Here is a 17,736-nt window from a genome sequence, read left to right on the forward strand (position 1 = left end):
GAGTTGGGAATTCTAGCAATCTGGTAGACTAAATACTCTGAAGGGCCCTACCACATTCTGCTTTTCTATGTTATAATACTAACATATTTAGGTTATAATTCATTGTTTACAAGTTTGTTTATGAGCCCAGGCATGTTATTTGATCTTTTTATGCCTCTGTTTCATCATCTATAAAATGGGGATAGTAATTATAGTAACTGTTCTTAAAAGAATTAAATATATTAAAATGTCCAAAGCACTCAGAATACTACCTGGCACAGAGTGAGTGATATAAATTAGCTAGAATAGTGTTATGCAGAAATATCATGTTACTAATTAGCCAATAAGTATATGTTCATAAAACATCTTCATAATAGGTACTATATGCTATCTACAAATATTAAAATATTCTCATTCTAAAACATTTATTAATAAAAATCAAAGATAATTTTTTAATGAAATACAAGGGGAAAAGGAAAATAAATCTTTCTTTCTGCACTAAGCATAGTTTTTATATAGCCAAGGTTATCAAGCTTAAAACCTAAGTTCTAATTAGAACACAGTTCATTATGTTACATTATTTTAGTAAGGAATTAATCATCAATAATTGTATTTTTTCATCTTCTACTTAATTAAAACAAATACTTTAACTTTGAATTAGAACAGTTTCCTTCTATGGTTTTAAATATTACACACTCAAAACACTATATGGGTATCTGCCATTTTTTAAGCGCATGAGTAAAGCAGGTAGTAAATCCATTTTTATTTTATACTGATTTTAAATAGTAAACTGAATTTTAGTAAACAAAAGTCAGCGGATTTTCTCTGCCTAAATACAGGAAAACAACTGAATACAGTTCTGTCTGTTCATTGACAGATTCTGTGGGTCACAGAGATCAGATAATCAAGGGTTAAAGCCCTATTTTATTAGTTGAGATTTAATTTACTTAGAAGTTTCAAGCTAAAGTTACAAAGAGGACTTAAATGATATGATTATTTGACTATATATTTTATTTTTCAACCTTGTTTTTCATAATTTCAATTAACATTGTTCTCTTGAGATATAAAAACACATTATCACTCTCCCAAATCTTTTTTTTTTTTTTGAAGATAGAGGAAATTCATCAAAGTTTCTTTTTTTTTCCTTTTCTTTTATTATTGTTTTTTGTTTGTTTGTATTATGTTTTATTTCTGTTTATCTTACACTGTTCAAAGCAAAGCACTTTCCTGTTGGCTACAACTCTTTTCAAACAACCAACTCCCCCATATACATTATGGGGTAGAGAACCAGGAACCCAAAACAAAAGCACTTTCCCTAACAGTATAGATTATTTTTAGATCAAGAGTTTCATTATTAACAGACACTCACAGCCTCAATGGCAGCATGTCAAAAGAAGTTTTTTGGTGGAAATATGTGGTAATAAGTAGCATTTTACTACTGAAACATTTAATTTATAAAACAGAAAATCATAAACCCAACTAGCATTCTAAGTGTAACTCCTTATCCTTGGCTATACAGTGTTTCTAAAATCTCTGGCAGGCAAATTGAACAGATTTACTATGGAATGTAACAAAATCAAACAATCTGGAACTGTAATTACTGTGATATTGTTCATGAGAATGGAGGATGCTGTGTTTTACATTATTATGTTAAAAAATAAAATTATAAAGTGAAGGGAATGAGTGGGTAAAAAATAAATAAATAAAATGATAATGAAAACATGAGCCAAACAGGAGATTTCTAACTTTTATAAGAAGAATTCTGAGAGTTATAACTCCAACTGACAAATAATAATAAAGATATGGCTTTTTAAATTATGATTACCACAAAGTCTTTTCCACATGAATAAAACACTTATCAAAGTAGCCATACTGCAGTTAATGAAAGTAACATATCAAAATGACAGGCTATGTGTTAATGATAGCTGAGCCATGTGTCTCTAAGGACATTACAAGCACAGTTCTTATGCTTTTCCAGTTTAATCGATATAAAATCTAGAGATCATCTTATAAAGACCTTTGATTGTATACAATGGAAATATAAACATGTAGGTAACAATCATCAAAAATCATGCAACTCATTTTATCCCAAAAATTCTTCAATGGGATTGAAATAAACAATTTGTCCAAATTATGTTTATTAAGGTACCAACAATAAAAAGAAAAAGTTATGCTAAATATGATATAATTCTGTTCTTCCATCCCTCATAACTCCTCATGTAACATTATAGTCTATTGCATTACATTAGCAAGCTCACTAGGCCCCAAACTGAAGCCCCCCTCTTCTTATAGGGACCCCTGAAAGCCAGAGGTTCTCTCATCCTATTAATAAAATTTCTGATTATAAACTCAAGTATAATTTTATGTCACTTAAGTCACACAGTGGGTTTCATAAAAACTGATTTATCACTATTAATACAGAATGAAGATATTTTTGACTTTCCAAGTAGAATGAAAAGGCAAAACAGAACAAGACAAGAAAACAAACAAGCAAAAAATCAGGGAAAGAGATTAATTTCTCAAGAAAAAATAACAGTGGAAACACTGAAATTCAGTAACAAACACTATAAATGAGATAAATTCAACCTAATTAAATTACACCAAAAGCATCAGTTATAACCAAAAACACAATTTCTTTTTTTTTTTGAAACACAGTCTCACTCTGTTGCCCAGGCTAGAGTGCCATGGCGTCAGCCTAGCTCACAGCAACCTCAAAAACCTGGGCTCAGGCGATCCTCCTGCCTCAGCCTCCCAAGTAGCTGGGACTACAGGCATGTGCCACCATGACCGGCTAATTTTTTCTATATATATTTTTAGTTGTCCATATAATTTCTTTCTATTTTAAGTAGAGATGGGGTCTCGCTCTTGCTCAGGCTGGTCTCGAACTCCTGAGCTCAAACGATCCACCAGCTTCGGCCTCCCAGAGTGCTAGGATTACAGGCGTGAGCCACCACACCCAGCCAAAAACACAATTTCTTAAAAATCACCAAAAGAATATAAATACTACATTATGATGGGGAGGAGGGAAAGTTAGGAAAATTTCCATGTTAATGTCAAATTTCATGAAAATATGTAAATTCTTTTTGGTACTAGTATATCATGAGAATTGTAATTTGCCATGTACTACACTGGTTAATAGTACTAAAGATGTAGGTGAGAGGGAAGTAGTTGGGAGAAAGATATCACCTCAGTAGACTAAAAAATCTCCCATCTAGATACCAAAAAAATCAAAACCAATGCTATGGAAGCTCAAAACAGTGATACAGAACCCAAATTTTAGATACTTAACCAGGAAACAGGGGAAAAAAATGACAAAGAAATGAAAATTATGAGGAATAAAAGAGCAGATATGGGGAACAGAAAACAGCCAACCAAAAGATATTAGTTTTCCTGAAGGACAGACTATATCAAACAGAACTACAGAAATAATCAAAGATATAATATAGGAAAGATTTCTTCAGCAGTTAAAACAAAATTTACTACATTCCCAATAAAACCAAGGAAAACAATATCATATAGATATATTGTGGCAAATGTGGCATTTACAGGGAAAAAGAAAAACATTCTACAAGCAACCAAACATAAAGAACTGGTTACCTATAACAAAATAAAAATAGGGTTGTCCATAGATTTCTCCCTAGGAACAATAAACACCAACTGATAAAGAAATGACTTCCAGTCAGAGACGACACTATAAAACTTACCATGAAACAGCAGAAAATACTACAATAACCACCACCCCAAAAAAGGGGGAAAGTGAACACAGAAATGACTGCAGACTCAGCTATAAGGAATAATGAAGATACGACATCTCTATGGTTCTCCTGGAGAGAGTTGGAACCCATTATATTAAGTGAAGTATCCCAAGAATGGAAAAACAAGCATCACATATACTCACCAGAAAATTGGTTTCCCTGAACATCACCTAAATACACATCTGGGAACGACACCAATCGGATATCAGACTGAGGTGGGGGGTGGGGGTGGGGATGGGGGTATGCCTACACAAGGAGTGCATTGCGCACCGTTTGGGGAATGGTAACGCTTGAAGGTGCTGACTCGGGAAGGGGGCGGTGGGGAAGGGAGGGATACATACCTACACGATGGGTACAACGCGCGCTACCTGGGGAACAGACACGCCTGGAGCTCTGACTTGGGGGGAAAGGCGGTACATGGGCAACGTATGTAACCTGCAATTCTGTATCCCCCATAACAATAAGATGAAATTAAAAAAAAAAAAAAAAAACTCTGAATCACATTTTTTCCACGAAATATTTTAAATTCTGACCACAGTAAAATAGGCTACCAAGACCTGGCACAAGTTTCTCAGACCTCAAGTAGAATAGAGAGTCAGGTCCTAGACCAGTGGGATGAGATCTAAGGGCATGGGTACGATGCAGGAGGTACAACATCAGAAAACCACAGGGAAAGTAAAAGATGTGGTCCTCTACCTGTGCTTTAATCAATCAGTTAGCTTCCTAAACAATGAAGACAGAAGGACAAGCAGCAGCCACTGATTCTTAGCACCAATGGCCTGTGACTGGGGCTAGCTGGGGGTTCTATCACAATCACTATAGCCGGGGGTTCTATTACAATCACGAACCTCTTGAACCCTGAAAACTGAGGAAGATGGGCCCCCAGAGCAAAGGAGAAAATAAACACAAGGGGTAGGTGAAAAGAGTCAGATGATCTGAGCTCATTACTCTCTCCCATCACTCCCCACATGATCCTTCAGCAGATTGCTGTCACCATTTTAAAAAGGAGCAACAATTGCAAAATAATTAAGAGGGGACATTGCATTATAGATATTGCAAAAAACAAAGCAAAAGAGATAGATATGAAGGAGATGGGAACATAAGCAAAAGACAGAAAATATCCATAGCAAGAAAAACTTCCTATGGAAACAAAAGAAGAATTCAGACAAATAACCATTATATCAACAAAATGAAGGAACCATAATTTTTTCTTTATTTGAAAAAGCTCAAACAAAAGATAAAGGGGATGAAAACGACATTAGAAGCAATAACAAGAAAAACTAGAATAAATAAACCTAAAACAAACTCAAGAACAAGGTAGAGAGATACGAAAAAAATCACACAAATACAAATAAAACAAATATATACAAATAATTAATGAGGAATAATTTTTTAATCCTTTAAGGATTAAAAACAATAAGTCAGATGAGCACACAGATAGAAAAAGTAATTCATCCAATAGGAAGCATTAAAAAAAAATTTTAAGCTAGCCTCAGACTTTTCCATAGCAAATGTCAATATCAAATGGAAAGTCCAAAATTCTGAGGGAAGCTAAGATGATCTGCAAGTATAAAAGCAATACACAATTCTTAAGCATGTAAGAACACTTACAAGGCTTCCCTCAAAACTACAGGATGATTAAAATCAACTAATCAAGAAACAGATCAAGATAATTCAGGAATAGTAAAAGAAATAGTGGTGAGCTCTGATTCCATTTAGATATAAGGATAAGACAAAAAGACTATGAAAATTGTAATTACTGTCTGGGCATAGTAGCTCACACCTGTAATCCTAGCACTCTGGGAGGCCAAGGCGGGAGGATCACTTGAGGTCAAGAGTTCAAGACTAGCCTCAGCAAGAGTGAGACACCATCTCTACTAAAAATAGAAAGAAATTAGCTGGGCAACTAAAAATAGAAAAAATTAGCCAGGCGTGGTGGTGTGCACCTGTAGTCCCAGCTACTCGGGAGGCTGAGGCAAGAGGATTGCTTAAGCCCCAGAGTTTGAGGTTGCTGTGAGCTAGGCTGACACCACAGTACTTTAGCCTGGGCAACACAGTGAGACTCTGTCTAAAAACAAAAAACAAAAATAGAGAGTATCGTAAAAGATGAAAAATGACCAAATATATCACTTATAATAACTGTAAACGTGTTAATTAAAAGACAGTGGTCTTCAAAATGTATTGAAAAATCCAACCAAATTCTTTTTACAAGAGACACACCCAAAAGAAAGTGCGAGGTTAAAAGAAAAAGCATAGACAACACCATACCAATAACTAATAACAGAGTGAACTCAAAGCAAACAAATGAAAAAAGCAGCAAACAAAAAAAAAAAAAAATGGGAACCCAAGAGGGTCATTTGATACAGATAAATTTTAAAACTCATCAAAAAAATAAAATAACTATCATAAATATAAGCTAAATAACATAGAAAAATATATAAACCAAAAATGCTTATTTAACAAAAAAATTGACAGAAAAATATAGTAAGGAAAGACTAACATTCTACTCTTGAGCTATAACAAATAGAGGAAAATATCAATAAAAATGCAGATGCTCTGAAAAATCAGAATTTATACTTTACCCAAATTCTATGAATATTTACAAATTTTATGTAAAATATTAAGCCATAAAGAAAATCTTTAAAAATATAGTACAGCAAAAAGTATATAGGCTCACATTCTCTTTCCATAATGCAAAAAGATGACAAATTAGCATCAAAAGTTAAGCTAAAAAAGAAAGAAAAAAATCACTTTGAAATTAAAAATGTTCTCTTAATAACTTTGGTTTGAAAGAAATAGGATCTTTCCCTCTATGAGTCTCAGTTTTTTCATACTTAAAAAAGGTTTTTGAATTAAAAGATCTTATAAGGTCTTTCTACCCATAGCCTTTCCCCTGACATATACACACAAACCACAATGATTTTTACATATTTACCAAGCATATACCATATGCTCAGATTTCCAATTGATTATTCAGTGTGATACACAAAAATTGAAAAGGAGTATATAACCTAGTTGGGGAGCTAGGAAAATCAAACAGCAGTCACCAACATAATTATAAATGTGATATAAATTCAGAGACGATGGTAAGGAAGGAAGCCTTATTTATGTGACTTGAGCTAGGTCTTAAAGACAGAAGATATTTGAATATCCAAAGACACAGGGGAAACACTCTGGTCACGAATACTGTATCAATGAAAGCTAAAGAACAAAATGTTAAATAACAAAGTTAAAATAAGTTACTATTTTGTACATAGCCTAAGAAGAAAAACACTGAAGTCCTAGACCAAATTGTTTATATTAATAATAAAAAATGGGCTGCAATAAGATTTTAAAGCACTATGGCTGTGGGATGCCAACTAATTCTCATCACTTTGAACTTTAATTCAAATAGACTTCCACTTTTAGGTATATTTGATATCTCTAGAGAGAATAATGTCACTGATAAATGATGATCTTTATTTGCCATTTAGGAAACTGACCACAGCAGAGGTAAGATGCTTTTGCCAGGCATCCATAGCTACTTCACGTAATGAGAGGAAAATAGTAATAGCTAAGAACATTATCACAGTCAGGCTCCTCTGATTCTATAAACCTGCACACTTATTTCATATTCCCATAATTTAAACCCCCAAAATTAAAATAATTAAATTAAAATAACATCATCTAATCAAGAATGAGATTTATTCCAAAAAGGAATAAGGAAACACAGATTTAGAACTGGTATATAATGAACAAGGTAGAGAGGACTAAGACTGCCAAGTAGGTGGGAGTGGGAGGAAATAAAGCAGCTTAGTTTCTGAGCAAAATGCTGTTATTAAGTATAATTGCATCAACTTGACTCAAATTCAATATTTCTTATTCACTGAAAAGAAACATATTAAAATAGCAGCAATTTCCTTTATGAATAAACACATTCAGCCAAGGAAGCTTCTACCAAAAAGGTTTAACCCTAAAAGTAATAAAATACAAAAGAAAAATTATTTCAGTGCTTATAATTTTAAATAACTTCTAAATATAAATATATTATACCTGTTAGTAATAACTACTTTTAAAATTCTAATAAAAATTATAATGAAATTCTTCCAAACACCATCTAATCCTATCCTTTTATGTTAAAATATATTAAAAATAAGAAAAACCTTCAGTTGAATAATTAGAACTTATGACATATTAATTATGGAAAATACTAATGGTAATATTTGAATTTAATTGTTACAACTGTGATCTTGAAAAAGCTATGAGAAATAGGAACCTTCACTTACAAGTACCTAAAATAAAATGTGGCAGGCTATTTTTTAACATAAGCATCATGATGCACACTTATGTGGAAATTTGGTTTTTCATTCATAATAATTTCAGTTATTATTGGGCCCTAAACTTGTAAGGTGCATCTGGACCAAAAACTAAAAATTACAATAAATATCTGCTGAGAAGCCATATATTTACACTTCTTTGTATATGGTGACTCTTGAAATGGATATATCCCTTGTATATAATATTAATATGTGTAAAAAAAAGTATTTCAAGTAAATGTTCTCAATATGGTCTCTCTGTCACTCTCCTGTGCTCAAAATATACACAAAACCCCAATTATTTTTAAGCATTTAAAGATATCAGCTCCTGAGGGACATGGAGATTATAAGACAAGACAGGCCATGTACCCACCAGTGTAGATCTTTCTTCTTGAATCTGAACTGTCACTTAGAGGGCCAAAGAGAACAGCTCCTAGATGGATATATGGACTGCTGCAAGAATTACTCTTCCAGAAGAGAAATACTTGTCATGGCCCTGCTGGCAAGATGTTTTTCCTGTTCTAAATCCCTCTAAGTAAATCTGATGCAAAATGTCTGTTGAGTTTAAATGTTTGGTTGAAATAAAAAGACCATCTGCTGGATGTTGCAAAAGCCAATCTCAACATTTTAAATTATTTTTCAGTTACAAAATACCTATAATTTGTGTTAAGTGCACAGCAACTAAAATTATATGATAGCCTTTTTTCATAAAACATAAAGAAGCAACTTCTTTTAAAAACATTCAATGTTTTCAAAACACTGTTTCCATTTTTCCAATATTCAGTCTTTACATTAACCATTAATGCAAACACAAATGCCCTTTATTTAGCTTTAACAATACTTAATGTGGGAGTACAACTCATCCTGATCAGATATTAGAGATGTCATTAAAGAATTTTACATATGGTTTTTAAATGAGCAATAAAATAATCTAAATAAGCAGAACTGAATAGATCTGGGGATCTATGGAGTTTTATAGAAAGCTGTGTTTCTATACATTTGCTGAGATTTTCAATTCCTAAACATAATCTGAGAGGCTAAAAAATTTGTTAGGCTCTCGCCTTTTATACTGATGTCCTAGAAAAATTATTCACTTAGATGTCTTGTCTCATTTTTGATAAATTTTATAAATTTAATATTAAGGTATGAATTTTTTCATTTTAAATGCAAAGTAGCCTTATTTAAGATCTAAACTGCTTAGGCTGGGTGCAGTGGCTCACACCTGTAATCCGAGAACTCTGGGAGGCTGAGGTGGGAGGATCACTTTAGGTCAGGAGTTTGAGACCAGCCTGAGCAAGAGTGAGACCCCGTCTCTACCAAAAATAGAAAAACTTAGCTGGGTGTGGTGTTGCTTGCCTGTTGTCCCTGCTATTTGGGAGGCTGAAGCAGGAGGATCGTTTGAGCCCAGGAGTTTGAGGTTGCTGTGAGCTAGGCTGATGCCCTGGCACTCTAGCCTGGGCAACAGAGTGAGACTCTGCCTCAAAAATGAATAAATAAATAAAAATAAAAACAAAATAAAATAAAATCTAAACTGCTTAAACACATGACCATTAGTAATTCTGCATTACTTGACACAATAAGGTGTGAAGCAAGGTCAGGCCTTATTATGAACAAGCATAATATTCTTACAGTCTATCAATAAATGATCTCTAAATGAAACTACCAAAAGCTAAAAGAAATCTTTTTATATTTTAAAGAAAATAATCTATCAAGCAAACCAGTTTCTTGATATCTTCAACCGTTTTCATCTTTAATTTACTAAGGATATCTTGCTAGAAATACTAAATGAAAATGATTAATAGTGCTAATTAAGGCTTTTTATATCCTTCCTAATGAAAATTATATTTTAAATTTATTTCTATTATTGATATTCACACTACAATGTCTACTTGTCATTTTTTAATAAAATCACTTGCCATTATTTCATAAAATTTCTAGAGAATTCCTTGACTAAGATCCCCTAATAAAATTGTGTTAAATTAAATCACTTACTGCAAACAGCCCACTCTTACTGCTACAGGAATGTGGGGAAGTTGAGTGGCCCACTTCAGTGTCACATCCTGATAAATATGCAACATATTATTATGGTTTCCAATCAAAGTATTTATTGTTCCTTCAGAAACTGTAAGTTGAAGATACAGAAAGAGGATACTAAGAAAACAGTCATTTGCATCAGTGTATTATATCCCTTTTAGGGGATTTATGACACAAACTAATTGTAATATCTTGATTTTAATGTATAAAATTCTTAAGTAATAAAATGTTACTTTCCAACATCAAGCTACCAATATCAAAAAGAAAAGAATCATTTTACAGACTTGGAAACTATAACTAGATAATGGCCAACATTTTTACATTTCATCTAGAAAGCATGAATTTCATAAATAACACATTTAAGGTAATGATTTACTAGGCATTCACTACAGATAAGTCATTCTATTAGACATTACTATTCTGCTTATAAAAGAGTCTGATGTTCTCTTGGAGGAATCTTGAACAGCCACATTATGGAAAGCATATTAATGTATACTGGAGGCCAATTTTACAAGTCATTTTGTACAAAGTAAAATGACTGACAAAACCAAATCTGTGCTTTATAACAAACTTCTATTCAAACTTTGAAAGTTAAAATTTCTATTACATGTTCAATATAAAACTATTTTTCTATATGTTTAAAATACATGTATGAGTGTAGCTTTTTCTGAAATATATAACACAGCCTTGACACATAGAAGAAATAAAAGAAAATCTTTCTACACACCTGAGCAGTATGGGAGAAAACAACTTGGGCTACAATCAAGCTTCTTCATGAATCGAATTTGTCCATTATCCTTAAGGCAAAAAAAATTTCTCTCTCCAAGAACAAAAACAGAAGATGCTGACTGATTGAAAGAGACGATACATATATCAAGGGCTTGCTCTCCAATATTTAGAGTCCAATCCACCTGCAAAGCAAAACTCAAGATCAATTTGGTTGCTAAACACAGAACATTTCAGTTATTTTTATATCAATACAAACTAATAAATTGCTTTATAACAAACCATAAATACAAAGATTGGCTAGTCTTCTCCCTCATTTCTTTTTTTTTATTTTGCTCTGACTGTATTACTAGTATTTTATAGACCCTAGCAAAGCTTTGCTCCATGTCCTTTTTTTTCATTGTTTCTTTTTAGAACATTAAAATGACTCTCAATGTTCTAAGTCTTACCAGAAGATATTAGATATTCAGTGATTCAAAAATATTGAAAAAGTTATCTGCTTCCCTAAAAATCTTCCATTAAAAAGCTGTTGATTTTACTTTGCAAGTCAAACTTAACAATTAGTAAAAACTATAGCCATTATTACTGTACATATGTTTTTATAGAAAGGCAACTTAAAATGTATTAATATGTGATTAAACAGTGAGACTATGTGACGATTTTAGTAATATTTTGGCATTTTGCCTACTTTTATAACTGAAAAAGGATAATGTTACACATGCTCATTTTTAAAAGGAATGTATGTGGAAGTAATGAGGTATAATGAAAATAAGAAATATAAGTTTAAAAAAATCGAAATACACATAGAAGAGTCACCAAGCCACTGTAGTAACATAGACAGAATATCCTCCACATAAGAGCTACTCCAGGGTATCTCTGTATCCTTGAAACATGGTCAATATTCAATAAATGCTTCTTAAGATAATGAAGGAATGAATGTAAAATGAGCATGTAAAAAAAACTTTTCAGAATTCATCTTCTAAGCAATTAATATTTCTAAATCAAGAAAATGCAAAAGGGCAAAAATATACCATTTTGAAAAATATTGGCTGATAGGCATATACAGCACATGGCAATAACAGTGAGATGGCTTCACTCACAAAAAAAGATCTGGAAAAAGAGGAAACAAGAAAGCTTTCAAAGTTAGATGATAATCAACATATAACAGATCCAAGAAGAGATATGAAAAGTTACATTAAGGATACAGATGGATTTCTGGCCATCAAGACATGATCTTAAGTATTAATCTATTTATTTTAGAAATTTAAAATATGTAAAGAAGGTATGAAATCCAAATGGGGCAGGTCAGAAAGGCAAATATTGCCAGTGTGTATATAAGAACAATCTGTAGGAGAGAGACAGTATAGTGAACACAGGTAGATGCATGAGACTATCTTAAGCTGAACTAGAATTCAACACTAAGAAATCATTCATTTGATCACTATTTGGTTCAGGTATAGTTTACCTATACGAAAATATTCCACCAGACATGAGACATGAATGTCAGTCCCAAGGCAGTTATATTTCTCATTGCACTGTTAATAGGCTAGCATTCAAGCATTATATGTCAGTGTCTGTGACTCAGGCTAATGTGTGCCTGACTCTGAGAGATGATTTACACACAGTGAACAGGTAAATCATGTTTCTGAGGTCCCTGAAGGACATAGACCACCACTATCATTGCCAAGAGAGGGAGATATGAGTGGCTTGTGTGTCCCACAGCTGTCACCCTCTGCTAATCTTGTCAAGAGGGACCCACCCCTCCTGGTCCAGGCTCACAGTACATGTACCTTCTCCTGACTGAACATTTTTCTGGAGCAGGAAAGTACCCCACCCTGCTCTATCACAGCCAGCACTTGAACCCAGGGAGACTCGACAGCAAGTCTGCCAGCTTGTTCTCAGTCTGGTCCACCCAGGACTCAATTACTAGGGGTCTGGTAATTGGGGATTACCTAACTTAGTCCACCACTGCTGGCACCTAAACACTCTCCCAAGGGTCTGAGGTCCAAGCAACTCAAATGGCCAGCAACATCACCATGGGTATCTACCTGCATGAGCTGAAAGGCAGCATACCTCTACCTCTCTACACTGAGAAATGGAGTTCTTGGCAAAGGAGAACAGGTGAACCACAAAGCTATCTGTTTTGAGCTAAAGGAAGGGATTCCAGATGAGAAAGAATCAGCATAAGAACTCTGGAAATATGAAAAAGCAAGCTGTTTCAAAACCCCCAAAGGATCACACTAGCTCCCTACCAATGGGCTCCAGCCAAAAAGAAATTTGTGAAATGTCAGGTATGGAATTCAAAATATGGATCACAAGTAAGCTCAATGGGATTGATGAGAAAGTTGAAAACCAACACAAAGAAATTTTAAAAATTCAGAACATGAATGAAAAATTCACGAGAGAGATAAATAGTTTGGAAAAAAAAGATCTTCTGGGATGAAGGAATCATTTAGGGAAGTACAAAATACAGTGGAAAGTTTTAACAACAGACTAGATCAAGTAGAAGAAAAAATTTGAGAGTTTCGAGACAAGGCCTTTGAATTAACCCAGACAGTCAAAAATGAAGAACAAAAAAATGAAGAAAAATGAACAAAATCTTCAAGAATTATGGGACTATGTAGGCCGGGCATGGTGGCTCACTCCTGTAATCCTAGCACTCTGGGAAGCTGAGGCGGTAGGATTGCTTGAGGTCAGGAGTTCGAGACCAGTATGAGCAAGAGCAAGACCCTGTCTCTACTAAAAAACAGAAAAAAAATTAGCCAGGCAACTAAAAATAGAAAAATATCAGCTGGGTGTTGTGGCACATGCCTGTAGTCCCAGCTCCTTGGAAAGCTGAAGCAGGAGGATCACTCGAGCCCAGGAGTTTGAGGTTGCTGTGAGCTAGGCTGATGCCATGGCACACTAGCCCAGGCAACAGAGCAAGACTGTGTCTCAAAAAAAGAATTCTGGGACTATGTATTATAGGTATCCCTGAGAAAGAAAAAGAAAAGGCAAAAAGCATGGAAAACCTACTAGAGGTAATTATAAACAAAAATTTCCCTGGTCTTGCTAGAGATTTAGTCACCCAGATAAAAGAAGGTCATCGAACTCCTGAAATATTCATTGCAAACAGGACATCTTCCAGGCACATAGTCATCAGACAGGCCAAAGTGAAAGTAAAGCAGAAAATCTTACAAGCTGCAAGATGAAAGTATCAAGTAACTTACAAAGGAAAATCCATCAGACTAACAGCAAACTTCTTAGGGGAAACCTTACAAGATAGAAGAGAATGGGCTCCTATCTTTAATCTGCTTGAACAGGATAACTATCAGCCAAGAATTTTATATCCTCTAAAATTAGGTTTCATAAATGAAGGAAAAATAAATTCTTTCCCAGACAAGCAAACATTAGGAGTATTTGTCAACACTAGACAAGCCCTACAAGAAATCCTTAAAAGTGCTCTAAACAGTGTTAAACATTGAACATAAAAATTGATACCCACCAGTGTAAAAACAACCAAAAGTAAAAACTCATAGCTCTTATAAAACAGTAACACAAGGCAGTAAACAAAGCAATTAGGTAGCAATCAACATGACAACTGGTAGTATCTCACATATCAATATTAACATTGAATGTAAATGGTCTAAATGCCCCACTAAAAATATACAGATTGGCAGAATGGGTTAAAAAAACACAACCTAAATATACGCTGCCACAAGAAACCCATTTAACTCCTAATGATAACTACAGACTCAAGGTAAAGGGGTAGGAAAAAAATATTTAACACAAATAGAAACCAAAATTATGCAGGAGTAACTATTCTTATAACAGATAAAATAGACTTCAAATTAACAACAGTATAAAAAGACAAAGATGGTCATTATATAATGATAAACAGATCCATTCAACAAGAAGATATAAAAACCCTAAATATATAAGCACCTAACACAGGAGCTCCCAGATTCATAAAACAAATACTACTAGACTTAAGGAAAGCAATAAGCAACAACATCATAATAGCTAGTTCCACTGACAGAACTAGACAGATCATCAAGGCAGAAAATCAACAAAGAAATGCTGGACTTAAATGAGACACTAGAACAAATCGATCTAACACACACTTACGGAACATTCTACCCCCAAACTACAAAATAGACGTTATTCTCATTAGCACATAGAACATCTTCTAAGACAGACCATTTATCAAGCCACAAAACAAGTCTCAGCAAATTTTAGAAAACTGAAATCATACTATGTACATTCTCAGACTAGAGCAGAATAAAACTAGAAATCAATTCCAAGAAAAACTTTCAAAAGTACTTAAATAAATGGAAATTAAACAACCTTCTGCTGAACAATCCTTGGGTCAATGACAAAATCAAGACGGAAATCAAAACATTTTCAAATTGAATGATTAAAGTGACACTAGCTACCAAAATTTCTGGGATACAGTAAAAGCAGTACTAAAGGAGACATTCATAGCACTAAATGCCTATATCAAAAAGGCAGAAAGATCACAAACTAACAACCTAATGTCACATTTCAAGAAACTAAAAAAAGAAGAAGAAACCAAACCCAAACCTAGCAGAAGAAAAGAAAAAGCAAAGATCATAGCACAACTAAACAAAATGGAAATAACAAAAAAAATCAATGAAACTAAAAGTTGGTTATTTGAAAAGATAAACAAAATCGATAGACCACTAGCTAGATTAAAAAGAAACAAGAAGAGAAAGGATTCGAATAAGCTCAACCAGAAATGATAAAGGAGACATTACAACCAATATCCACAGAACTACAAAGTATCATGCAAGACTACTACGAAAACCTCTACACACAAAAACTAGAAAATCTAGAGGAAATGCGTAAGTTTTTGGAAACACACAACCTCCCAAGCTTGAATCAGGAAGAAAGAGAAATACTGACTAGGCCAATAGCGAGTAGCAAGACTGAAATTAGTAATCAAAAAATATTGATAAAATCCCTCAACATACTAGGCATAGAAGGAACATAGCTCAAAATTATAAAAGCCATCTATGATAAACCCACAGCCAACATCATACTGAATAGGGTAAAGTTGAAAGCATTCTCCCTGAGAACTGAAACAAGACAAAGATGCCCACTATCACACTTCTATTCAACATCATACTGTCCCAGACAGAGCAATCAGGCCAAAGAAATAAACGGCACCCAAATAGTAAAAGAGGAGGTCAAACTATCCCTGTTCGCAGACAACATGATCTTATCCTAGAAAACCCTAAAGACTCCTCCATAAGATAATAACAATTGGCAAAAACAATAGATGTTGGGGCAGATGTGGTGAAAAGGGAATGCTTACACACTGTTGGGGGGGAAGGTAAATTAGTACAACCTCTGTGGAAAACGGTATGGAGATTCCTCAAAGAACTAAAAGTAGACCTACCATTTAATTCTTCAATACCAGTACCCAAAAGAAAAGAAGTCATTATATCAAAAAGACACCTGCACCCAAATGCAACACAATTCACAATCGCAAAGATATGGAATCAACCTGAGTATCCATCAACTGATGAGTGGATAAGGAAAATGTGGTGTATATGTATATATATGTGTACACACATACATACACACACACACACACACACACACACACCCATGGAGTACTACTCACCAATAAAAAGGAATAAAATAACATCTTTTGCAGCAATGTGGATGGACCTTTATCCTAAGTGAAGTATCTCAGGAATGGAAAAATTCATACCACATGTTCTCAATTATAAGTGGGATCTAAACAATGGGTATATATGGTCATAAAGTGGTGTAATGGACATTGGAAACTAAGAAGGAGGGAAGGTGGTTAGGGGGTAGGGGATAAAAAATTATCTGTTGGGTACAATGTATACTATTCTGGTGATGGGTACACTAAAAGCCCTGACTTCACCACTACACAATTCATCCATGTAACAAAAAAACACTTGTACCCCCTAAATCTATTGAAATAATAATAAAAGAAATCAGCAAATAATAAAAAGATAGTTCAGAGCTGTGTTCCCACAACTACCTTACTGAAAGCATTCTACTGAGTAAGTTCTGTTTCTTCTGCAATAGACTGAATAATGTTCTTTGGTATCACACTCATGCCAAGTGACTGTCATGTAATAAAAGGAAGTTTTATTGCTATTTCTTCTCTATTCGTTCATTAATAGAGAATGAAAAAAAAATCATTCAACTGTAATTGTTGTCAGAATACATCCTCAGTGTGAGGCATGTAGTACCATCAATAAATAACTATAAATGAATAAAGAAAGGATATACTAGACAGTAGAAAAACCATATGCAGAAGCCGATGGAGAGCCATTGAATATTTGGAACAATGAGAAGCCCCATGTAGCTGGAGTATAGACTTTAAGAAACAAATGGAAGAAGACTATCATTGAGGAGGAGGTCAAAAACAATTTCATCATTCAGAAATTTTGCTAAGTGCCTCATGTATATATATTATTTATCTAATTATAATATATTATCTATTATAAAATAGATATTATCACCATTTTGCAAATGAGGAAACTAAGATTTAGTAAATCTTAACAAACTTGCTCAAACAAGAAGTATAGCTCTCAAGATCTACCTGTTTTCAAAGTCTACACTTTAACTATTATTACTATGGTGCTTCTAAATTCTGTACAAAATGATATCACATTTGTATTTGTTGTGTTCTTTAACATTTTACCACCACTGAAAAAATATATCTTCATCTCATTCTTGACTCCATGTTATCCTTTCTTTCTACCATTTCCCTTAACTTCTGTATCCTAATACAGAAAACTCTGCATAGTCTTCCCTGGTACTCTTATTTCATCAGTATTCTAAATTCCACATTATTTCTCCATTCAATTTCTTTCATGTATATCCTCAAGTTCACTTCACTGTCTCCATCATAATTTTCAATTTCTTCTACTTTTTTCCTTGCTGTCTATGGAGGGTCTCAG

The 17,736-nt window shown here is 33.8% G+C and overlaps 1 protein-coding gene across 16 annotated transcripts in view; it reads right to left on the reverse strand.

The window, feature by feature from the left end:
* Nucleotides 1-17,736, reverse strand: part of BBS9 (Bardet-Biedl syndrome 9) — a 440,322-nt gene that overhangs the window by 305,753 nt on the left and 116,833 nt on the right. For all 16 annotated transcript variants that reach the window (XR_011231786.1, XM_069462324.1, XM_069462319.1 and 13 more), the window contains 2 exons: nt 10,791-10,974; nt 10,022-10,151 (listed from right to left, as the gene is read on the reverse strand). Coding sequence is in view for 15 of the 16 variants with exons in the window: in XM_069462324.1 (XP_069318425.1) it covers nt 10,022-10,151; nt 10,791-10,974 (314 nt within the window). In the remaining variant the exon portion in view is untranslated. The remainder of the gene's footprint in view (nt 1-10,021; nt 10,152-10,790; nt 10,975-17,736) is intronic.

Source organism: Eulemur rufifrons, chromosome 29 (assembly GCF_041146395.1).
Source record: "Eulemur rufifrons isolate Redbay chromosome 29, OSU_ERuf_1, whole genome shotgun sequence".
Lineage (NCBI taxonomy): Eukaryota > Metazoa > Chordata > Mammalia > Primates > Lemuridae > Eulemur > Eulemur rufifrons.